General features: G+C 43.0%; 2 protein-coding genes across 6 annotated transcripts; one reads left to right on the top strand and one right to left on the bottom strand.

Annotated features, from left to right (window-relative positions):
* The first annotated feature begins 57 nt into the window (after positions 1–57).
* On the top strand, positions 58–13,698 carry cep295 (centrosomal protein 295). Of its 2 annotated transcripts, XM_075472963.1 has the most exons (30): positions 58–125; positions 229–459; positions 989–1,189; positions 1,449–1,573; positions 1,669–1,762; positions 2,830–2,943; positions 3,027–3,167; positions 3,452–3,635; positions 3,761–3,940; positions 4,072–4,308; positions 4,517–4,614; positions 5,506–5,718; positions 5,868–5,944; positions 6,043–6,838; positions 6,985–7,159; positions 7,467–7,664; positions 7,769–7,990; positions 8,078–8,175; positions 9,173–9,269; positions 9,422–9,646; positions 9,880–10,028; positions 10,213–10,657; positions 10,833–11,012; positions 11,106–11,611; positions 11,953–12,111; positions 12,197–12,248; positions 12,400–12,687; positions 13,242–13,338; positions 13,419–13,518; positions 13,596–13,698. In XM_075472963.1, exons 2-30 carry the CDS (start codon positions 361–363, stop codon positions 13,635–13,637), a joined length of 5,592 nt encoding a protein of 1,863 aa, XP_075329078.1. In that variant the 5' UTR covers positions 58–125; positions 229–360; the 3' UTR covers positions 13,638–13,698. The 2 variants fall into 2 exon arrangements, with proteins under 2 accessions (XP_075329078.1, XP_075329079.1); XM_075472964.1 differs by lacking the exons at positions 13,242–13,338; positions 13,419–13,518; positions 13,596–13,698 and adding an exon at positions 12,959–13,231.
* A 212-nt stretch (positions 13,699–13,910) lies between these two features.
* Positions 13,911–21,942, bottom strand: ech1 (enoyl CoA hydratase 1, peroxisomal). Of its 4 annotated transcripts, none has more exons than XM_075472966.1 (11): positions 21,704–21,942; positions 21,512–21,595; positions 19,583–19,751; positions 17,974–18,062; positions 17,776–17,900; positions 17,629–17,677; positions 16,069–16,133; positions 15,654–15,724; positions 15,393–15,464; positions 14,828–14,978; positions 13,911–14,142 (listed from the first exon to the last, which is right to left on the bottom strand). In XM_075472966.1, the coding sequence occupies exons 2-11, from the start codon at positions 21,546–21,548 to the stop codon at positions 14,038–14,040; spliced, it is 933 nt and encodes a 310-aa protein (XP_075329081.1). In that variant the 5' UTR covers positions 21,549–21,595; positions 21,704–21,942; the 3' UTR covers positions 13,911–14,037. The 4 variants fall into 4 exon arrangements, with proteins under 4 accessions (XP_075329081.1, XP_075329082.1, XP_075329080.1 ...); XM_075472967.1 differs by having other exon boundaries at positions 21,759–21,942; XM_075472965.1 differs by having other exon boundaries at positions 21,512–21,942.
* Between the last annotated feature and the right edge of the window lie 1,416 nt (positions 21,943–23,358).

The following is a 23,358-nucleotide window of genomic DNA, read 5'->3' as shown; positions in this document are numbered from 1 at the left end:
GCAAATATTGCGAGTAGGAACCAAACATATATGTGTACGGGACGGACACGGCGGGCAATTTAAACCACCGGATATGACGTTTACTAGAAGGATCGTTCGGTTGTTCTGGTTGGCATGGATTTCAGGTAATAAACACAAAGCAACTTTTGGGATTAATTAAATCTGCTGTCTTTGCTTTGTTTTCACTGCACGTTTGATACATACATATGTATAAAATGTCACTTTTAGACGTCTCTATGGGTCATGATGGTACGGACTGCCTGCAACAAGGAGAAGCTAACCTAAATTAGCCCTCGTCGCTAGCTCCGCTGCAACCTGCTTTTCTTTTTGGGGAAATGTCCGTCAGCATATCGCAGGAAAATGAAGAGAAAAGTTTCCAAATTAAGACTTAGTCCCAACGAAGAGGCTCGGATTATACGTGAGGAGTATGAAAGAAGGAGGAAACTTCGCATACAGCAGGTAATATCAGGTTTTAACATAAGATTGTGCCTCCTTTTGTTTCATATTAATTATTTCTGATAGTTTGAAGGTACTCAGATAGAATTTTTAGATGCACAATATGTCATTTTCCTGCTTTTAAATGAATAAGTGTGGATATGTTGAATTTTGACCACATTACACATTCATTTGTTCCCCGGGGGGCAAAAATAAATGTAATCACCCATGGCTTAAAATCACAGTGATGTAATTACTATAGTCCTGCAAAATGAGCTGACAGTAAAGCCAAATTCTGTCTGTCCGGCTTTACGGTTTATATAAAGCTAGATGGTAGTAGTTTAATACATTTAATTTAGCTTTTTCCTCTTGTGTGGACAGTTCATCTCTTTATCATAGATTATTGTGTCTCAGATCTGTTTGACAGTCACAAATATTCACATCTTCAGCCTGGGTGTTGTGTTGAAACAGCTCTGACCTGGTTCAGTTTCTCAGTTTCATTTTAAAAACGCATTCAAATTTTAACTTTTTTTTTTTTTTTTTTTTTACCAAGGTGCGAGAGCAGCAGAAGTACATTGCACTTAACATTCGCCGTGAGGTGGAGCAGAAACGTCAGCACGAACTGCGAAAGCTGGAGGAGGAGCTGAGGGAGGCCTGGGAGCAACAGCAGAGGGAGAAACTCCAGACACTGCAGAGGTTATACCAAGAGAGCCTCCAGCTTGTTGGTCAGGGGCACAGGAGTGCAAAAGAAAATGTAAGACAAAGCTGTTGTCTTCATTAGACAGCTGTTCTTACAGTGAATAAAGCTTCCACAGTCTTTAGGGATAGTTTAATGGCATGTATTCTCATACCAAACAAGTTACAGAGAGCACTGAAAATGTGGTTATTATAGGCCAAACCAACAAAAAAGAAAAGTTGTGGGGGAAAAAAACGACCTAATAGTAACACAACTGAAAGCGAATTATTTGTTGAAATAAAATAATTAGCGACTACTTTTGATATTCTTCCTTAAGGAACCTGACCTGGCAGCCATTGCTCAAAGGGAGGAGGAAAATCACGCCAAAGCTAAGGACCGTTTTCAAGAAGCCCTCAAGGAGCTCAAAACACAGAGGCTCAAAGACCATGAGAGGCAAAACAAGTGAGACATATGACAAACATTTTGTCTGGAAGATATTTACATGTTTGAAATCAGAATAAACGAGTCTACTCGTCTACTTTTTTGCCCTTCTGTAGAGCCATCAGTGCCAGGAAGAAGGCGCTACAGGCAGAAAAGGAAAGATCAACCAAAGTGGCGAGCCTCCCACCACCTCCCCCAAAACCCATTGAGGTGATCTGCCTGAACAGTTACATTATTTATTCTGGGTCCATTCTTTTTCTCTTGTCCAGTGCAGGAGGCGGCGAGAAGTCATGAAGAGTAGTGAGGGAGGGGTTTATCTCTTAAATAGTGGGAAATATGTCATGTCAGAGTGATCGAGATTTATTGCGCCACTATCTGTTGATCAGATAAATGTGTCACATAGAAAAAAATCATTAAACATATTCAGCACAGTAAGAAACTTTATTAATTGAGTTACTAACCTTGTCGGTGGGCATCCAAAGAACCCCATTGTGTGTGTATATGATAAAGGTGGGTGTATACACCACTTGCATCGCAGGATCCGAGTGGGGCATCTTGGGTACTCGGTCTGCTTTACCTATTAAATGGTGCAGACCCGCTGTTTCCAAGTGGCATGAAGCTCCACTTGGATTTGCTGGCTCAAATTTAAGTTAAGAATAAGTTTTAAGAAATTGTCAGAAAGGTGGCTCAGCAGTGCTCAAACTATTTATTATTCTGTTTAAAATGCTGAACAAACTGGAAATGTGGCTGATGCATGAGCAGTCTGGAGGGAGGTAAGTCTAGTTTGTGGATTGCAGTGCTTGTTTTCAAATCAGTATTAAGCCTCACAGTTGTGTTTTTATGTTGTGAGAAACACAGAAGAAGAAAAAACAACTTTACTTGGCTAGTATATCACTGATGCTATTTAAGAAATCAGAAACAAAAATACTGGACTCAGATACAAACCAGTAGTGTGAGTGATGGTGTGCCTGCATGTCACTGTGACACTTGGTGGATCACAGCAGGGCTACACATGTTTTGTGCTTGGATATGAAAACAGGAGGCTGCAGGTTTTTAAATATATGGCAACCTCTGTGTGTTTGGGATGAAACAATCATATTGGCTAATATCATGCTTCCCAAAGTAGAGAATTATATTCAGTTCTCTTCTTCTTTGTTTTAAAATCAATATTCAGTGGAGATTTCTCCTCTTGAGAAAATTAGGACGGCATAAGAGTCAGTTAGCTTTCCTAGTTGCACAGCTCAGAAAGGTGACTGGTTTTTCTTTTGTTCAAGTAGAACATTGATCCCAAGAGGCCACGTGTGCTAAAGAGATCTGATGTGAGTGTCTTTGCTGCTACACATTACCACATGCCCGAGAGCACCGTGGACAGAGAGGCAGACACAAAACAGGTAAGCTTTCTCTTTCTTTTATGAATTACATTTCTTAGTCCCATCTTCTGTTATATTTATTTAACCTTTGGAGGTGTCTATAGCCTAATGCCCACGAGGAAGCTGAGCTGGAGGAGAGGAGAGTGCAGGACTTGCAGAAGGAGGAAAAGAGGAGAAGAGAGGAGCAGCTGGAGAAGGCTCGTCTCAGGGGGAGGGAGGCCCTGAGGAGGGAACAGCTTGTGCAGGCATGTCTCTACCTTCTGTGCTGCTAACACTGCTGACTGACAGCAGGATAACAACATAACAGAGTAATAAACTGAACATTTATATACCAGACTGATAAAAGTAGTTTGGAACTTAACACAAAAACAGACCCTAAAAACAAACAAAAAAAGAAAATTTCACCTAAACATGGTCTAGTATCAGAAAGTTATTGTGCCATGTTATCTGTAGAAGATGAGGATGGTTTTTGTAAGAATATTTAGAGTGCAGCCCTTGTACCTGATCAGTTTTTGATGATTTCGTTCAGGATCGTGAGCGTTTGTTGGGTGAACTTGAGCACATGCAGCAGACCGACCTGCTGAGGAGGAGACAGCAGGTGTCACAGATGCCGCCGCAGATCTTCCAGCCTCTATACAAGAGACAAGAGATGAGGGAGGACTTCCAGAGGGAGATGGAGTTTGCCTTTGAGGACATGTATACCGGAGAAAGGCGTAAGGACAAATCTGTGGTGTATTATTTCTCTGACTCGTGGTGAATAATCCAAACTGTTAACATGAGGTGTTTTGTCACATAACTAACCAGAGCTTCCTTTCACCTCGACTGTGTCTCATCTCAGGGGTTAAAGGTGACCTGGTGGTCCGGCTGGTACCTGAGCCTCTACCTGCTCATTCCATTGGCAGCCAGGACCAAGAGCTGGATGTTACTCTGGATGAAACCGTCCTACCTGAAACGGAAAATGTTCAAACTGAATCTGAGCAGGATGTTGGAAGCGCTGAGCAGGAAACATCTGCTGAAGGTGAAGACAAGTACCGGATCTGGAACCTGAATTATGAAACATACTTTAAACTACAATCCGACTGCTGTGTGTGATGATAACTTCTCCCATCTCTAAGGTAAACACACTCTGTGTTTTTTCTTTACCTGCAGTTGAGGCTTCCAGACCTGCTCCTCGAGGGGCACTGAGGAAACTCCTCGATCGAATCAGAAGCCAACGGAACGAGTGGACCAACCACAGCAGTCGTGTCCCTGCAGCTGATTCACCAACCGTCTTCACAGATCAGATCCCAGAGCGGGACACTTCCATCGAAACGGGCTCTCTGCTCAGTGAGGAGAAAGACAAACGGATCCCCATCGAGCTCCATGAGCCTCTTATCCCTCCAACGGGTTAGAATTTATTTTAAAAACATTTACTATTTGTTCCAAGTAATGATTGTGTGCATTTTTAGTGCTTATGGATATTTAAATTATTCTTCCACATCATGGATTTGTGTTTTCCTCTCCACATCTACACCTGTTTATACTGGTTACATGAGTTGATTTGCTTTTCGGGAATCCTATGTTTTAATGATTTTCCTGTGTTTGACCAAACCAGCTCTGGAGCCAACAAAGCAGCCGGCCGCCGCAGACACTTTACCCCCTGATGCACTCGCTACTACAATTCAAGAATTTGAAGAGGAACGAAAGAAAAGGGTACCCAATAAGTCCCCCATTTATATTCCTCAAAGCATTACGATCCATTGTTTCTTCTTTCTTTTTTACACTGCACACATAAATGTGGACAAAAGAACTGACTCTGCAGCCTAAAAAATCTATAATACCTGTCGTCCTGTGACTGTTCAGAATCCCATTTTAGGGAAATGGAGGAGAGCTAGTTTCTCAAATTTTGTCTATCAGGGTTTAGATGAACTGTGAGCCAGATATTCACTATTTACTTTACTCTGTTTCAAATAAGTCCAACTCATTATTATAGTGAATGGCAGCTTTTCCTTTCAGCCCTGGTTGGATGAGGGCTAAAGGAAACATCTTTGTAAATCTGGTGTGACCTGGCAAAGATTAAAATGAAGTGACTCCCAAGCTGCTTTCAGTCTTAGCAGTTAAACAATAAACTCACATGATGCTGGATTCTGTTCAGCCAGTTCTACTAACGTTGATTCATGTGACTAAATATGATGACAGCAGGGTGATTGTGAGCATCTTTCCTTTTTTAATTACCCTGAAAATAAAGTTTTATATCGGATCTCGTTGTGCTGACACACCTCTGTGTAACGACCTGATGAAACTGCATCAGACAGTATTTTAAAGCACTCTTTTAGGTATGTTGAGTTGTAGTTGCAGCTCTTTCTGGTTCTGCTAGGAGTTTTTGCAGAGTAAGGTGATACTTTTTGAAACCTCCTTCCTCAAGAAATTATGAAGATTAAGGAAAAGGAGTTTGTCCTTTTCCATGTCTTGCTCTTAAATTTCAGTATCTTTAAGTCGAGGGATGAAGCATAGCTGATTAGTTTACTTATGATCAGCCTCATTCGTAATAAAAGCTTGTAACTTGGTAGGTGTTGCTGTTTTTGAACGTTTTCTTTTTGCCAGGAAGATGAGCTGGAGAGAGAAAAGCAGCAGCAGGTGCTTCTGCTGCAGGAGCTGGAGGAGCAGAAAGCCAAACTGGAGCAGATGCTTCTTGATGCTCAGCAGGAGAGGGAACATCTGAAGGCTGCTGTGAGCCAGGAAGTAGCCATTAACCGACCAGAGGTTCCCTTCTGTGATGGGGAAGACACTTCTGTCCCCTCTGGTTCAGCCACCGAGGTGGGTTGTGTTCTGTCTTTCTGTATAAAGCTCTGTGCTCAGAAATAATTATGATTTTATATTTTTCCTTTCTCTAAATTGTCAGTTTTGCAGTATGCCCGTGCATTCGGCGTTGTGTTAAGAATTGCTTCTTCTGTCTGTGCCTGCAGCTGGTGCCTCCTGCAGCTGAAGACGACCACTCCAGAAGGATTAGGGAATACCAACAGAGGCTGCTGGAACAAAACAGGTGCCCCCCACCACTCCCAAAAAGTCCTGCTTCATCTCTTGTCCATGAGGATATTCTTGACATAAGGCAGGTCTGTGATATTGAACTTTTTCTTTTAGAATTCACCAGAGATCAGTGGAAGTGGCTCATCAGCGTCTGGAAGAATACCAGCGAGCTCTACGAATGCGCTACAACATGAGCACCAGATCACAGATTCCTGCCGCCGTGCCTCCGGGTCTTGTTCCCCCATTTCTGCATCGTGCTCAGTCTGAACACCGTCCTGCTCCTCCTCAACTTCCTACACCTTCTGCAGTGCCTGCATACATTAACAGTAGACCACAAATCTCTGTGGAAGATGCCACAAGAGACTCTGACGTGTTGGCCTCACTTCGCCGCCTTGCTTCCAGTTTGAGCAACGGCTCCAAGTTGCTGTCAGATGAATCTGTTTCAATCCCATCCAGGAACCAGAGACCTGACGTAACAGCACGGCTGACTGACGGCATCATGGAGAGAGTAACCGAGCACCTTCCAGAGAGACTTAGACCGTCCTCTGTTCCTGAAGAGCATCCACCTCACAAACTGTTCCCAACACATCACTCAACCAGCGTCTCACTCCAGCCAACCTCTGACTCGATTCGAGTCATTGGCCCTAGCATCTCAGACAGCGTGCCTCTAGATCCAGGCCTGCAGTCGGGGTCCCTGAGCTCCACGGAGAAGCTCATGGAAAAGCAGAGACGAGAGTTACGGGAGGCCCAGAGGCGGCTGCTTGAGCAGAGGGAGGCTGTGGCGCTGCAGCAGAAGCTGCAAGAAGAGGAGAGGCGGAGACAGGAGCAGCAGCGACAAAGTCAGGAGGTGGAAATGGAGCAAATGAGGAGACAAAAGGAGACGTTGCAGGCTCTGATTGATACTGACCAAGTAAGTGGGAGGACTGCTGCTGCGGCAAAGTACACAGTCGGTAGTTTTGCTTTAGAATTAGAAAAGATTAAACAGCAGTACGAACAAATGCCGACAGACTCCCTGAGCTTAAAGCAAACATTCCTATTGTATTTTCTCGCCTACAGCCAGTTTCAGATACTCCCAGTGAAGCGTCTGGATCAGAGGACATCGGTCAGAAGCGTCTGAGGTTGCTTGCATCCCTGCTGAAGGCTATCGAACAATCAAACGGAGGAAGTTTGTCACACCTAGAGGACTCGGAAGAGATGGATGACTCCTGTCAACAAATGCAATCCGACCACGGTGAGACGAGTAACAAACATGTTAATTTCATGTAAAATTATGTTTGTCTTGCTTGTCTATTCCTTGTCTAAATCATCTCTGTAACAGACATGGCTGAAAGTACCAACAAATACAAGTTAATCATTGTTATTGATGGTGGTTTTTCACTCTCCCTGTTTTCATTGTCCACCGAGGTCGCCTCCAGTTGCACCAAAATGCATTACTTTAGATTTAAATCTGTTCTGGTGTTGCATTTTAGTTAGAAATTAAGTGTCGTGTTACATGTCAGTTGAATCAGACCTGTGCATTTTTTTCCCTCCTTTTTAAGCTCCTGTTGCTCAGAGCAGTGGTCCTGCCGGACCCCCGCCACCTTCAGTCCTCCCCTCACTATTCCTTCATCCTCACAGAGCACCAAAGCCCCCTGTGACCCGCGTCAGGCTGGGCTTCAAGGATGTGATGACTGAACAACATGAGCTCAGTGCCATTCAAGAGGTGGAGACTCCAGTCGACATCAGTCAAGTCGCAGGTCTGCTCAGTATCAGAAATGCATGAGTGACAGACATTTTCATGTCAAATACCCAAAGTGCTGCAGAGGAATGTTAGTTTGTTTGCTGATATTTTTATCTCTAGGCCCACAGGATGGTGTGGCAGCTCCTGCAGACGCTACAGACTGGGATCTGCAGGAGGGTTCTGAATCATCTGTGGCATCAGACGGCTCTCTGCAGACCCCATCTGTGTCCAGCAGTGGACGGACTGCTGAAAGACGAGTCTGCTCGGAGAGATCCGGCCATCTCGTCTGGAGGGAGAGGCTGCTGACGGGGGCGGGAACAGCTTCAGGATGGCCATACGCTGGTATGTAGAGGAGATGAAGAATGCAAATGGGACATCAGAAATGGAAATCAAAGTCAAGATGATACCAATGGATTCCTGTATTTCCAGATTCAGTCCTTAAAGGAAACTCACCGCTTTCCTCCGACTCTGGGAGAGGAGCTGATTTCTCTGGTCCCGCTTTCACGAGCCGCCGCTCCTCCACAGAGGTAACCAGCTGGTGCAAATGAACAAAACTTAGCATTTCTCTTCTCTTCCCTAAAGTGAGTCTTCAACTTTTGGAATGACTCAAATGCATCAAGGGCAGGAAGAGTCCTGAATTGGGCCTCAGCTTGTGATTATGCTTGAGAAGCATGTGTTTGTGTGTCTGCGCTGTGTGCATTTGTGCTTTGTGTGTCTACCTGGTGTGTGTTTGTTAGTCCAAGTCTCTGTGTGTGTTTGTCTCTTTTGTGCTGAGCGATGATGTGAAATTACTAAGCCTAAAGTGTGTTTGATTTAAAAAATGCATTTCATGAGGGTTTCTACACTTGAACTGAGCTCAGCGAGTCTGTGTGACTCATTTAATCAGATGATAAATGAGAATCTGTCTTTTAATTTCTTTAACGCTTTGTAACGGCTCTAGTTACACCGGGGATGTCCAAAGTCGGTCCTCGAGGGCTGCTGTCCTGCACGTTTTAGACGTTTCCCTGCTGCAACACACTTGATTCAGATGAAATGGATCTCTTCAAAAGATTGTTAAGTTTTGCACAAACCTGCTGATGATGCATTGATCTGAATCAGGTGTGTTGAAGCAGGGAAACGTCTAAAACCTGCAGGACAGCGGCGCTCGAGGACCGACTTTGGACATCGCTGCACTGCACCTTTTTAATTTAGGAAATGGTCTGAATAGTTAGTCTGTGAATATAAAATCATTACATTTGAATATTTGTGTGTTTGTCTTTTTTGTGCTGAGCGATGATGTGAAATTACTAAGCCTGAAGTGTGTTTGATTAAAAATGCATTTTATGAGGGTTTCTACACTTGAACTGAGCTCAGCGAGTCTGTGTGACTCATTTAATCAGATGATAAATGAGAATCTGTCTTTTAATTTCTTTAACGCGTTGTAACGACTCCAGTTAAACACCTTTTATTGTAGGAAATGGTCTGAAAACTTAATCTTTGAATATAAGATCATTACATTTGAACATTAGTTGTATTTTGTGTCAGTCTCCTCATAAGCCTCCGGAGTCCGAGTGGCTTTCCTCCACCACAATCTCCACCGGCAGCTACGTCACCACCGACCGGGAGCAAAATGTGAACGCTGGTGAGAAGCAATAACTTATTTTTATTATATTATTTTTATGTGAGAACATTTACTGGTAAAACAAAGGCGGGTTCTTTATTTTTGAACATTTTATTATGCTGTAAAGGTACGAGCATCATTTCTCTTATATCCTCTTTTTACTGCTTCATTAGGTGAATCTCCACACTTGTCTCAGCGGGTCGAACAAGGAAGAGGGGCGGATTTAAGTGGCGTCTCCTCTCTGTGCGGTCAAAGCTTCTGTGTAGAGGAAAGCTCTGTGGCAGCCCGACCTGCTCGGTCTGTTGACTCTGTTTTTGATGACAGCAGTATCCAGCAGATTATCGACAGATACACAAAGGAGCTTAACGTCTCCCTGAGCACTGCAGGGAAAACAACGGGTACGTAGTATTATTATTCATCACAGAATTGCCTTCTTTAGCCCAGACTCTTCCAGCCAGGTGTGAAAATGTTCAGCCGCCCTCACACAAACACCTGTTGTTTGTTTACGGTGTGAAATGGTGCGAGCTGGTCGAATGACTTCTTGGGTATTTTCTGTGAGATGAGTTTGGGGAGAAAGTTTCAGACTCCTTGTTTAGAACTTACTTCTGTCATATTTCCTGTTTGCTTGCAGACGGTGAAGGCTCATATGCAGAGGAGTCCGGTTCTTCAGCCTCTCAGCAGTTTTTGGTTGAAGACTCGGACAGAAGAGAAGAGGACGAAAGCTCGACGAGTCCTCGGTCTGCTCTGATGCACCCAGCTGGAACACGGAGGACCAGCCCGGTCAGTGACTCGCCTCTTTATAAGATACAACCTGGGAAATTATTGCTACTTACTGACAACAAACTTAAAACCCATTAAAATCACGCCCACATGTGTAGTATTTATTATTTGTCATGAGGTCAGTGCAAAAAGGTCTTGACTATATTTTCATAACTCCGCTGATGCCTTGCTTGTGTTTTTGCAGGAGTTGGGAAATCCCAATGATCCCATCCGGGAGCATTTCTCATGCGAGGACCACTCATTGGCTGAGGATTCTTTCCGGCCTCTGATTGGGCAGCCGGCTGACCAGTCATCCTGCCTCGCGGCTGACCAGAGGGACTCCGCCCTGGAACAACTGGTCGGTCAGCCGTCTGCTCACTCGTCCATGATTGGTCACCGGCCAGGACCACCGGCCTCACTGAGCCTTGATCAAGGTGGATGGGACTCTGCTCTGAGTCGGATGATCTCTCGCCTCTCCCATCAGTCCAGCTCTCATTGGCTGAGTGCCGGGCAGGAATTCCATGCAGATCAGCTGATGGGTCAGATGGCGTCTGAGCTGTCGTGGTTGCCTAAAACTCCAGAGGAGCGGCGGATGAGACCGCTGGTTGGGGAGCTGGATGAGTCTGCAGGCCGGCGCAGTGGAAGCTCAGGTAAAAGGATGGTTTGGGGTAACCGAAACAATCATTAAAGTTTTTAATTATTTGTAGATCACAGAGCCCTGAAGATGCAAAAATAAAAGCAGTTTTCCAACTGCCAGTTAACATCGGCATAAGAAACGGCTCCTTAACCACACAAACGAGTCCACATGAATTCTTCCGTTTACAGGAGAAAGAAGTCACGTGGCTCTTGGTGTCTCACCTGAAACCGGTGTGCCGTCACACCCATCGCTGCCTCCTGAAGCCTCGCCACACAGTGCATCTGTCCCAGATCTGAATCCACATCCACCGCACCAGATGCAGCACAACCAAACCAGTCTGCTGGACCTGGACTCGCAGAGGGCTGAAGGTGAAGCGTTGCATCGTATTCCAAAATAATCCAAGGTTTCAGTGAGAAATTAACCTTATTTTGACTTCCACCATCTTCTGTTTCTCCGCTCAGATTCTTTCCACCCTCTGCTGGCTGAAGTCACGCATAATGAAACGGCCGAGCCCTCCATGACGTTTCACCTGCCTGAGCACAGCATGCCCGACACTCCTGAAGTACATCCAGCCAGAAGGGAACGCAGCGCAGAGTTTGAAGCTCACAGTGATTCTTCTGTTGGGTCTGACCCGACGCCTGAGCGCCTCAGGACTCAGGAGCCAAACCGCCTCTCAGCTTCCTTTGCCTTATGCGAGTCCTTCACCCAGCTCGTTGTCTCCGAATGCCACCACCACGATTCTATGCTTAAGGTGTCCCCCACTGTGAGCACAGACGTAGAGCTAACGGCTCAGACTCCGTCTAATTTAACCATGTGTAACCGTGTGCTTGTTGTGGGCACGTCGCAGTCGGATGCAGGCATCTCTAAAGTCCAGGAAGATTCCATCTCCTTCAGTGACCTGCTTGCACTGGAAATTATGCCTGAGTGGGATGAAAACCTGAGGGAAGCTTTTCCTGCCTCAGACGAGGTATTGGCACGAATGTTTTCCTTTTCACCTTTGACCAGAGCGGTTGTTATTTTTAGAATCGGAAAAGATTTTATTGCCAAGTAATTTTTACATCACGAGGAATTTGGCCTGGTCTGTTTGGTGCAATAACAAAACATATAATAACAATAAAGTAAAATAATAAAAAATATATGTACAAAGTGTTAGAAAGCTGAGGGCAGAAACGAAGAGTGCGTAAATGTAACGCAGAGTCCGACAGGGAGACAGTATGTTAATATAACGTACAAGTACGTAACTATTACAAGTTGGGTGTTTTTAATAATTAACTGACTTTATGTGCTTATGTTCTTTTTCTGTATTAGGAAGCAGCCACAGAGAAGGGGATCCTTGAGCAGTCGGAGATCACATTAGTGAGCCTGACGGACACCACGCTGCCAGACCAGGAGACGACCGTTACAGAGGAGGAAGATGCACCTACAGAGGGCGTCGACGGGGACAAACAGGAAGGCAGAGAGACTGAAGTAACTGTACTCAGAAGCTGTGACTTTGAATTTGACTTGTGGTGCAAGTACATTTCTGACCTCTGTGGATACATTTGTCTTCTAGGGGTTTGAATTAGCAGTAAAGACTCCAGAGAATGAGTGGCCAACACATCGAGGTACAATCAAACTGAATATACGTCAATGATATCTGACATTGTAGAAACTGCTTCTGATTTTTAAATGTAAACGACTGAAAAGGAAGCAGTTGATCACTACTGTTTTAGCCACAGTATGAAATGAATGATGAAGCTGTCCACTCATGTTCAGTGGCGGTCCTGGAGTTTCAGTGGGGCTCCAGTCTGCAGGACGTCTGCCAGCAGAAGCGCAGCGCTCTCCTTCAGAGATCGGTCCGCAGGGTGGAGGAAATCAAGGCCAAAAGGACGCGAGCAAAGAGCCGCTGTGAGATCCAAGGCCCATCCAAAGGCGACCAGCCTAAAGCTAAAGGAGCTGAGACGGTCACCTCGACGCCAAAAACTAAGCCGGAGCCTCAGCCTAAGACCAACAAGTCGAATGGAGGGCAAGCTGCACAGAAAAAGCCACAACTTCCCCCACCAGGTACACCGTTACTGTGGTGGGAAAAATAAGAATGAATGAACCTCTTCTCATCTCTTTTCTCTTAAGACTGTTTGACACAGAGGCAAGGCAAGTTTATGTGTACAGCACAATTCAACTACAAGGCGATTCAAAGTGCTTTACAGATGCATTAAAACAGTAGAAATAAAAAGCATGATTTAAATTTTAAACAAAGAAAGAAATAAGAACAATGGATAAAATCAGTAGTTAAAATGTGATTAAGAGACCTTCCACTCTGCCATATTTCTTTTAGGGATAAAGGTGTAGTGGCAATGGGGCCCCCACTGCCCCCCGCTGAGTAACCACGACTCCTTAAAAGAGAAGGAGACGCATTACCTCACACATTGAAAGGTTACGGCCAATTGGTAGTTGGTGGCAACAGCTTTGAGTTTCAGTGTGATCCTGAACCCATCAGATCCTGTCGGGTCTTCTGTTTTTATCTGTACTGCTCTGACATGATCTTGAGCAACATTAACTATCAATGGTCATAATTCAGCATCCTGTAAAACGGTTTTTGATCGTTTTGTTTCCCTCAGTGAGTGATTCCAGTTTGAAAAAGGTGGATGAGGTGAAGCTCTGCACACCTGAGAAAAGGAAACTTCATCTTTCCAAGATGCACCACAGAACTCGGAGGTACTGCTTGGACGGTATAAACGTCGACACCGTCGGTATTCACCCTGTAAACGGATCTTTGTGCCATCGTGTCCCTGCAGGCTGTACGAGCAGCTGGAGGAGGTGAAGCACCAGAGAGCCATCAGGAGCAGACAGGAAGATTATGCTAAGAACCGACTCAAGGCGAAGGAGTTTCACAAGGTACAACTTGCACGTTAGAGATCTACAGCCACTGATCATCGAAACTTTGAGCTAATAAAGTGTTTTTCTCTCCACAGAAAACGTTACAGAAGCTTCGTTCCAAGCAGACTCAACAGTGACCGACGTTGAATGTCTTTTAATTTGTAATTTCTTATTTTAACTGTAATTTAATTAATAAAGAATTTAAGTTATTTAACCTACGTTTTGTTCTGAAAATAATTCCAGTTGCAAATGTGAACAAACAGCTCGTGTCATGTTTTTAGAAGACTTTAATAAAACATTAAATCTTTTAATCGTTTACAAAAGTAGATGAAAAACAAACATGATGGATACATTGGATCAGAACTGGGTTAGATTGTAAGTTTAAATATCAGGATTGTTTTTTTTCCAGTCAGTCAGAATACCACAGATTTGTTTTGGCGTTTCCAGCCCAGTAAAGACGGGACATCTCATGGTTCATCTTCCCACAAACAAGGCCACAGTGGCAGAGTAAACAGCAGCTGCTCTTTGAGCTGAACTCTAAAGTTTGGAGAAAGTCACCGTTTTTGGACTTTTCTTCTCCATTGAGGCCTGAGCTGATTTCATCACATCTTGAGTCTGAAGCATGCTCATGTTCCATGTGGCCTGGAAAAGAGGGAAAAGGGTAATCAAGGGAAGAAGGCAGCTTCAGGGCGTTTTAAGTAGGTGCATCACAACTTCTTCAGTAATCTCAAGAATATTAAAGTAGAAAAGAAACTAGATTACTGTAATCTGTGCAGGAGACAATTCTCAATGAAGTTATTAACAAACCATTCCCAAAACAGTCTAATTTCAACTGTTAAAGTCGTGCCTTTCTTTGCATAACTCGCTGATAATCTCTTGTATCCACAGGTCTTTGAGAGGCCTATAACACACATTGAGGTTTTTTGGTCCCACAGGAGACATCGCCATGGTAACTCAGAGGATCAGATCTTAATCTACCAACAGATAACTAGATAAGAGTCCTCTCACAGGATTCTGCAGACACAAGCCCTTACAATTAGTTTGTTATGAATCTGCTATTACAAAGCTTTGGAGAGTTTATCGCTATGTAGGTTTTCTTGCCTGATTCCTTCATCCCTGACAGTTCTGGTTCAGTTAATCCATCACTGCATACCCATACTGTGTCTTAACAGTCAGATATTAGTTTCCACAGCTTGTGACACTGATCTAGTGATAACTTTGCTTCTCGTTGGTGATCCAGAATCGCTGGAGTAATAAAGTTACTTTAGTACCTGTAAACATTTACCGAAAGGAACCAAAAATAATGGAAATCTAGAAAGGTCCTCACCATGTAGTCCAGTCCTTCAGCTACACTGTGATCTCTGGCGTAGATGAGGTTTATTTTGGTGCCCTGCACAGCCACGGGGCTGCGGCCGGCCATCTCGCCGGCCATCTCCAGGGCGCCGGCCATCATGGCTTCCTTATCTGCAAACACTCGGCTGGAGACGAAAGGATTGGGATCATTTGACATGATTATAGAATAGTGATCATTTTCTTTTGTACAAGTCTAACTATTTGATAGATAAGTATTTGCTTCTAATTATCACATCACTTGCTATTTAGTATGAATTAATCTAGATGTTTTAACAGCTTTATTGAGACTGTCCTGCATAACAGAAAGCCGTCAAATGCTGAGCCACTAAAACTTTCCCACAACACCTGCCTGAATATGATCAGATCTGATAAACACAGCTTCAGAAATACGAGCCTGAAGCTGCAGGCGTTGGAAATCAGGCAGTTTATTCTCTGTGTGTTACTGATGTGACAGCTGCAGCGGTCAGTAACATGTAGCTCATTTTTCTGACCTCACTACGAACAGCAGCTGCGTTGCAGATGTTGAGGAGCCTCCATACCTGACCAGTCCGCTGCTCTTGGCTTCATCGGCGAACAGCTTCCTGGCGGTGAGAGCCAGCTCGTTCACTAGACTGAAGAGATAAGACTCAATATAACATCATGATACGGACTGAGCACCTGAAAAATGGCTTTACAGGATTTATTATAATTACCTCTGTCTTAAATACAAAACAGTAAATCCCATGTACGCCACACACAGTCTTTACAGCAGATATTAACTCGCCTTCAAACGTTCTTTGTTTTTGTTTTTTTAAGTTTACCTGCGGCTGCCGATGACTTTAGGAAGTCTTTGCAGAGTTCCAACATCTGCTGCGAGCCCGATATCAACCTCCTGCAACACAGACGCCGAAAATGAGTAAAAGCTTCGACTGAACGACTCATTTCAGACATAAGAAAACACGTTTTGTTTCTCAACTATTCTTCCACAACATTAAAACGGTAACCTTGGCATTCACAAACTCAAGATAAAGCTGCACCTCAGTGTCCCAACAGGAATGAATAAATTAAAGTTTACAGAGTACAAAAAACAACAAACCAACGTGGGAGTAAAACCCAAGAGTGGAGGAAATCTACCGTTTGCATCTTTTAGTTCAATTTTAAAAATAACTTTCATTCACTTGAGATGGAATCAGTTATCTGCTCCATGTTTTCCAGATAACGTTTTCCTCAACTTACCTTAACCTGGAACCAGGCGTCCTGCGTGCACAGGCGGATGTCACAGGCTGTGATCAGGTCCACGCCTGCCGAAGAGAACTTTATTTTACACAAACCCATAAGGACCTACGGGCCTGTTCATTCTCCTCCTCGGCCAAAAGGAGGAAAACATCTGGCGTACTGCACAGCCAGGATCATCAGCTACAGGCATGTTCACACAGATTTTACACCGATGAAATGTCAACAATATGATAACAAACTGGAGATAGAACCTAAACATTCAAGGTAAATAAATTCAGCCGTTATAACATATAAGTACATAGCTTTAAGGGTGTGTTCACGCTTTATTTAAAACAAACCCTGGTGTGTTCGCTTCATTAGTGCTGATCATATAAAGACATGTGACCCCTGAACAATCCAAACAATCGAACAGACACAGATAAGACACCTGGGTCTCAGTCCGCTTCCAAACAAACTCTGGTGCAGTTCAATTCAAATATCAACTCGGCTCAAACCAAAGACACACAGCTCTTGATTTACTTCAAACTTACCGACTTCTTCTCATCGTAAGAGCTGTGCTGCTCATTTCAGTTTGCTACAGGTGTTGGATTTACCGTTTCCTTGCTGCTTGTGTTCATCTGTGTGAGAAACACAGGAACTCTCGACACTATGCAGACTACAGCAGGTCAGGACTAATCTCTGGACTAGAAGTGTGAGCATATGCAAAGCTAGATGGGGAATGTCTTTTTTGCCCTTTCATTTAAAGATGAATAAACCCTCCTACACATGTGAGGCCTTTAAGGGATGTCAGGCTGGGTTTGGTGTTATAACTCCCCTCTGTGTTTGTCAGGAGCCTTAAATTTGACTGCAGTTCAGCTGATGACCAGTTTTGATCCTGAATCAGAGCAACTTTGGTTACAATAACGTGTTTTATAGCCCAAAGATACCCAAAGTGTATTATGATCAGACAGGTTAAAATACTGATAATTCACCAGCTTTTATTAGACTGGAAATGAACCATTTTTACAGGGCGGTTAGTAGGAAACATTCATTTTAAATGAAGCCATCCTTCAGGAAGAAAACAAAATATGACGGCAGAGAACTAGTCAAGTCATTTAGGAACCAGGCTCAGTTTACTTTATAGAAAACACCATGGCTTCCAGATGTGTTATTTTAGCTTTTCTGTCAGTATCTCTGGATGCCGTCTGCAGTTATTGAACCAGCAGCCTTTGCTACAAAGCAAGTTAAACATGCTTTTATAATTCTAACACACTAACAGCAGCATCTTACCTCCTCGTCAAGGTAGGAAGAAAAAAATATTACTTCCAGCTTTAATGATTTGAATTAGATCAGCACTTCCCTCTGCTGACATCATATATCTCTCACAAAAATGCTGTTTAGTGGAGGCCAAAGCAGCGTAACTAAGGGGGAGAGGACTGTATTTTCTAATAGAACTGGTTTCAGCCGGTTTAACTCAAACTTGACCCGCTCTGAGAGCTGGTTAACACCATCCACTAACCTCACTTTGTAATACGAGCCCTAATCTGGTTATACAATAACAATATGAAGAGGACGTCCTACCTCCTCCAACACAGGCGCCGTGGACTGCCACCACAACCGGCTTTGGACACTAAAAGAAGAATGAGAATTTTAAAGGGGGAAAAGCACCTCGCTGTTGTCATGAAGCTCCGTCGGCTTCTCATCTGTCTGAGCGATAACAGCTCTGACCTTCTCTATGACGGAGAACGTCTCCTGGTACTTCCTGATAATTTTTCTGATGTTCCAGGAGACTCTGGCCGTGTCGTCGCCTGGCGGCTGGAGCACATCGCTTGCCATGTCCATCAGGTCAATGCCTGGAGAGCAACACAGAGATTAAATGCAGCTACACAGAGTGAGCAGCGGGCATTGGAAATGCTCGACACCCACCAGCTGTGAAGATCTTCCCAGCTCCAGAAACCACCACAACTCTGCAGTCTGGGTCATCAGCGATCTCATTAAAGCACTCCACCATCTCACTGGAAGAGAAAGAACAGGACTTCCAGTTAGTGCTGCTCAGATATGAACTCTCTTTGGGCTTTTTTAAGAAAACCTTTGCTTGTTTTGTGATCTGGCAGCACCGAGCACAGCTGAGAAGAGCTACGGTTACAATTCCACGGGGTCATTTAACCGGGCCTTACGCCAGGATGCCCGGGATGGGAAAAAGAGTTATCGACTGTCCGACGCTGCAGCGCTGTGGACTGTGAGGAAAGGCTGGAGACATCCTGCTGCTTCTGACTTTCATCTGACATGCAAGTGTAGCTGCATGTCATCTTTAAGTAATTTGAATGATGATTTCCGGTGCCGACGATCCAGTTATGATATTATGATTTTATTAGAGCAGAGCGAGAGTCTGGAAATGTTTTAAACAGGCCGGTTTTCAATTAGGATTTCTCACACGTTCAGCCGTCTGACAAAAGAAAAAGAAAAATATGCAAATGACAGCAGTTTAATACTTAATGTTTTTAGGAAAAAAAGAAAATAAACACATGCAGAAAGATGTTATTCTGAAGCATGTGTGGAGCACCTCGAGCCTTCTGAGCAGGCGCGTCATTTCTGCCGGGGACGGTGGGGACGCGTCCCCGGCACTTTGTCTGACGAGCAGATTTGTCCCCACCACTTTAAAAAAGTAGAGAAAGTGCAAACGCCGCTTTTGCTAAAAACTATCATTTTATATCATGGCATTCTCCTAACCAAAGACTTTCACTTCTGGTATGAATGCGCTTGCGATCAGCCCCCATTGATGAATAGCAACTCTGTTGAATCCGCTCCGCTCCCACACACTGCGCTGGCGGTCTGCAGTCTGTTACAGTGTAACGAGCGATGAAAGACGTCGCTGGTGTTGCAGGTGAAGATTCGTCAGTGTTTATGATGCATATCAGGCGAGATAGACAATGAATGTAAACTTATTTCACAGAGGCGTTGCTGCTCGTTCACTCTTGCCCGTCGTTTCATAGGCTGGCAAAGTTTGAAAACTTTGTCAGGGCAAGGGCTGTTTGTAGCCAGGCTACGTGTCCTGATGCGCTCTTGCTTGGTCGAGGTTTGTCTGAGATTTGTTGGTGTGTCAAGGGCTGTGCAATAACCGAAATCGTGTCTTGTACTAAAATGCATGTTTTGAAATACGAATAGGGCCTACACTTAAGTTTGTCCCAACCCAGGATGTTTCCGACGGCCTAAACAAGACCGCGCAGATGGCTTTTAACTTTTAATATGGGGACAATATCGCGTCAAAAAGGTGAGAAGGGTGAAACCTGAGTGGGTTAATTCTCCGTGTTTTGAGAAAGCTCGATATAATGAAGGCTTTGGATGCCTGCAAACATTGCAATTACGCAAGAGTAATCAATCAGACTACACTCTGTAACAGGAATATCATATCTGCAACTCAGGCGCACATCATAACTTGGATATCGTCTCATAGGGGAATATTGTTGTGCATGCACCTCCTGATTAATCAAACGCTTTGTGTGATGTATAATTTTGAATATAAAGTGATTATTGCCTCCAGAAAGCTTTGTTCATTGCGTTGCGTTTCTCAGGCCGGTGTAGCTCTACGTGCGTGATGGACTCTGCAGGGCGACTGATGGCCAGAGTGGTGTACGGAGGGGTGGCTCCACCTGAAGACGCCATGGTCCTGACCGCAGCCTGAGCGGGCAGCCACAACCTCCCGTCTGAGAGGCAGGAACAGAATGAAAACAACATCATCAGGTACAAAGTAACTAAATCAGACTGAAATGCATTAAACTGGCCTGGGGTGGCTTTTGTTACATGAGTAAACTGAAATGAATCGGTTCACTAATCAACAACTGGTTGTTTTTTGCTATTTTTGAGTCTTTTCATCAAACACAATCAATAAATCAAAGATATAATTACCAGTTTGATCAATACTTAAAATAATGATACGTTTTTACTCAAATCCAGAATATTTTACACCGCAATGCATGAAAAACAGATCTGCATTTGTTCATTTCTTGGAGCTATAAAATACTTTTTACCTCATCGTTGCGATCTGTTAACTCTGTTAACTCTAGTTATAAAATTAGATATATAAGATATATAAACACAAGTAAATTAGATGTTTGGTCAAAGATTAAAATGCATTCAAAAACTGAAATGATCAGTTTTATGTCACCATTTTACAAACCTAATATTGAAATATAAAATCCAGACAATCATTCAGGTGGTTAAACTCTTGGGAAAATAGTTTATTACAATCCTGCATGGGTCATATCCAATTATTACTCAGTGGGTCTACATGATGAGATTAATTTGATTATAGCTGTAGTTGGATTATGCTCCTTATTTGAGCAAGGGTAATTATCCAAGTATATATGGCGGTGAGTGAGTCGAATCATTGGCACAAAGTAAGTCATGATATGATACGATAGGTGGCGCTGTACCCATTTCAATTATTGCTAATAGAGCCACTTCCTGTTGACCTCTTCAACAACAACAACAACAACAACAAACTCGGGCATTGGAGAAAGATGGGGAACGCAGAGCAAGATGAAGCTACGTCCCTCTACATTTGGTCTGTGATGAGCTGCTTGTTGCACAAACTCGATGTACAACAGTGCATTCTCCATTGCGTTGTTTGTTTCTTTGGTCCAATTTTTAGTCAAACTAAGGTGTATACATGAACTTAATAACTTAGTCTTATTGTTATTTAGTCATTAATCCGATTCTTTACAGTGCCATGTGACCCCACTGACTGTAACCTTATTACTGCAATCTGATTATTGGAACCTTATTACTGCAATCTGATTACTGTAATCTGATTACAATAAAATGACTGTAATCTGATTACAATAAAATTACTGTAATCTGATTATTGGAACCTAATTTACAGTAACCTGATTACTGTATCCATATAATTGATTTCATGTTGTAGATATTTAAACTGTATTTTCTTTCAGTTTATAAATAACACTTTCAGTTCAGTACTACAGTTTTTGATAATACTACCACCGTAAATTCATATTTTTCTCAAATCTATCAATCGTCAAAATACTTCAAATAATCCCTAAATTTTGTCTTGTTAGATGAACATTTGTGGTTCTTGGATTATTACATTGGAAAACAAACTTTTAATCCAGGTGACCTTCGTTGTTAAAGACTACTAACCAATGAGAAGAGTGAATCCTCTTTATATTACTGCTCAAAAGTCTAAAGTATTGTAAAATAAATTTTAGAGCTCAGCTGGAAAACTCTGCAAACCAATCTTGCGTAAACTATTGAAGCTGCACTGATGACCTTTCACCTACATACACCTAAAAGACTTTTTTTTATTCATCACCTACATTCATTTTCATCTACAAACTAGAGCGAGCTAACACGGGTGACAAACATCTAAACCCTTCACTCATTATAGCACATTTAAATCTAAAAACACATCAAACCGCTGACAAACACACAAAACAGTGACACTTACATTTGGGGAGAGCTGACCTGACAATGACTGACAACATCGCCCTTTGAACGCAGCAGTCTCCGGATTCTTTAACGATCAATAAAACTGCACCAAACAGACAGAATTAATCCACCTCACCTGTTAACTAACCTTAGCTTTGAAATAAAACTGCACCAATCAGACAGAATTAATCCACCTCTCCTGTTCACTAACCTTAGCTTTGAACCTGAAAATGCTAACTCTGGCTGGTTATTGACAGCTGTCTTACCGAAAAAGTCTTCGGTAATTTCCCTCCAACAAACGGGCAAAAAACGGGGAAATAAATGCTGTTTGTTTTAGGAGAAAATTAAATCAAACGTATTGACTTAAATTGACTTAAAAACTGATAGTAACCTTTCTCTGACTAGCTTAGCTATTTCTAAACAGCCTCCTACGGTGGCTGAGGAGGCTCACGCTTGGTGCAGTACAATCAGTATATCAATGATGAAGAATGCCATTATTTTATGCAATTGGTGCAACAAGGACTTCTTATCAGACCTTAAAGTGTTACAAACTCGTCTTTAATTAGAATTTAGTTTATGAGCCGTCCCCTTTAGTGTTTAAAGTATTTTTTTTATACATTGTTATGAGTTACTTTTTATTGTTATGAGTAACTTGTGCACACGGGCTGCAGTGCTAGTGGTCAATACAGTTCACCATATTGACCACTAGATGGAACCAAAGCTGCGTTTGACGAAGGATTTAATGGAAGATTTTATGCTCTTCCAACGTAAAATATATACAGGTGCGTATGTATATACTGTATGTATGCATGTAAAAATAAATAAATAAATAAACGTATGTATGCATGTATGCATGTAAATATGCATGTAAATATGTATGTATGTATGCATGTAAATATGTTTGTATGTATGCATGTAAATATGTTTGTATGTATGCATGTAAATATGTTTGTATGTATGCATGTAAATATGTTTGTATGTACCCGGTATGCATGTAAATATGTTTGTATGTATGCATGTGTATGCATGTATATTTAAAAGTGCTTACAGTTGGGGCTGATTTCAGTTCTGCTGGTAGTTTGTTCCAGTTGTGTGCAGCATAACAGCTAAAAGCTGCTTCACCGGGTCCAGTTTGAACTCTGGGCTCCACTATCTGACCTGAGTCAGTAGATCTCAGAGCTCTGCTGGGTTTATACTCTACCAGCATGTCATTCATGTATTCTGGACCTAAAGACGAGTAGCAGAACTTTAAAATCTATTCTGTATCTGACCGGGAGCCAATGTAAAGACTTGAGAACTGGGGTGATGTGATGTGATCTCTTTGTTCTGGTTAAAACTCGGGCTGCAGCGTTCTGAATGAGCTGCAGCTGTTTGAGACTCTTTTGGGGGAGTCCAGTCAGAAGACCGTTACAGTAGTCAAGTCTGCTGGAGATGAAAGCATGAATCAGCTTCTCCTGATCTGTTTGGGACATGAAACCCTTCATTCTGGATATGTTCTTAAGTTGATAAAAGGCTGATTTGGTGACTGATTTGATATGATTGTTGAAGGTCAGGTCTGAGTCTATCAGCATGCCGAGGTTCTGGACTTGGTCTTTAGTTTCTAGAGACAGTGACTCAAGATGTTTACTGACAGCAAACCTCTTCTCTTTGTTGCCAAACACAATGACCTCAGTTTTTTCTTGATTTAACTGAAGGAAATTTAGGTTCATCTACTTTTTGACTTGCTCTAAGCAGTCGCACAAAGACTCTGTAGGACTGCAGTCATATGGAGACAGTGCGAGATATATCTGTGTGTCATCTGCATAGCTGTGGTAGTTGACTTTAGAGTTCTTCAGAATTTGACCCAGAGGCAGCATGTATAGAGTG

Source organism: Odontesthes bonariensis, chromosome 9, assembly GCF_027942865.1.
Source record: "Odontesthes bonariensis isolate fOdoBon6 chromosome 9, fOdoBon6.hap1, whole genome shotgun sequence".
NCBI classification, from domain to species: Eukaryota; Metazoa; Chordata; class Actinopteri; order Atheriniformes; family Atherinopsidae; genus Odontesthes; species Odontesthes bonariensis.
The sequence above is the reverse complement of the archived record's forward strand: the minus strand, read 5'-3'. Positions and strand labels throughout refer to the sequence as shown.